The 1,138-nt window shown below is 49.7% G+C and overlaps 1 protein-coding gene across 1 annotated transcript; it reads right to left on the reverse strand.

Moving 5' to 3' along the window:
• Nucleotides 1-227: 227 nt before the first annotated feature.
• Nucleotides 228-680, reverse strand: LOC141659692 (uncharacterized). Its single transcript, XM_074466619.1, has one exon. The coding sequence runs from the start codon at nt 678-680 to the stop codon at nt 228-230; it is 453 nt and encodes a 150-aa protein (XP_074322720.1).
• Between the last annotated feature and the right edge of the window lie 458 nt (nt 681-1,138).

Consider the following 1,138-nt stretch of genomic DNA (forward strand, 5'->3'; position numbering starts at 1 on the left):
CCAGTCGGGATACTCGATCTCCTCGAATGGCCTGCGTACAATTCCACTTCTTCGGTCTCTGCTGCGGGTTCGGCAATTGGGCTCGAGAGATCGGCCCCAAATTTTTCCAGCTCGATGTTTAATGTTTCCCGGCTTCCGCTGGGTTCGGATTCTGCCCGCTTCCTCTTCCCGGTTCCATCTGGCCCTTCATAATCCCGATCCTTCTCAAGGTCTTCGAGCATTATGATTCAGGCGGTTTTCTGATCGCCCCTCATTTCTCCTACCCCTTTTTCAGTTGGGAACTTGAGTTTGAGGTGGGGTATAGACTCCACTACTTCGAAGGTTGATAAGAAGGGCCTGCCAAATATTGCATTGTACGTGCTTTCAATCCGAACCACATAGAACTTCACCAGCTTCTCGACGGTATACGGCAACTTGCCCAGGAGGACCGGAAGAGTAATCGTTCCTTCGAACTGGATAGGATGTCCTCCGATGGCGTAAAGGGGAGCCTCGTTACAGGGCTCTAGTTGCTTTCCCGCCAAGTTCATCTTGTAGTAGGTTTTGTGGAACAGTATATTGGTCGAGCTGCCTGTATCCACCATTACTTTCCATATTTTGTTCTGCCCGGTGATGGGATTGATGATTAGAGGGTCTTCGTGCGGGCGAATGACATCCTCGTAATCTTCAGTGCTGAAGGTCATGGGCATGTGGGGCTTTACCTGTCCGAACTGATACAGATTGTACACCTGTCGGGCGTACTTCTTCTTCGCTGTCTTGTTATCCTTATCCAGGATGCTTCCCCCATATATAGTTTTTACTTAGCCCCTTATCCTGTCCCTTCGCTCAGGTTCATCGGCCTCTACTTCCTCCTCTTGGTTCTCCTTCGGCCCCAACCTATCTCTCAGATCTCGGACGAACTGATTAAGCTCGCCGTCTTTGATCATGCGCTCAATGAGCTTTTTGAGGTGATAGCATTCATCAGTGTTATGCCCCTTGTCCCTGTGATAGTCGCAGTACTTGTCGGGGTTTTTCTTGTGGTTCGGGACCTTCATCTTGGCGGGGCGAACAAACCTTGGCTTGCCCTTTATCTCATTGAGAATCTTGGAGATCGGCGCATTTAAGGGAGTAAATACGGACGAATCTCTATCTTGACGTCGTT

This window comes from Apium graveolens, chromosome 5 (genome assembly GCF_009905375.1).
Source record: "Apium graveolens cultivar Ventura chromosome 5, ASM990537v1, whole genome shotgun sequence".
Taxonomy (NCBI): Eukaryota; Viridiplantae; Streptophyta; class Magnoliopsida; order Apiales; family Apiaceae; genus Apium; species Apium graveolens.

Coding starts and splice junctions, on each gene's coding strand:
- LOC141659692 (XM_074466619.1), bottom strand. CDS start 680: ATGACCTTCAGCACTGAAGATTACGAGGATGTCATTCGCCCGCACGAA.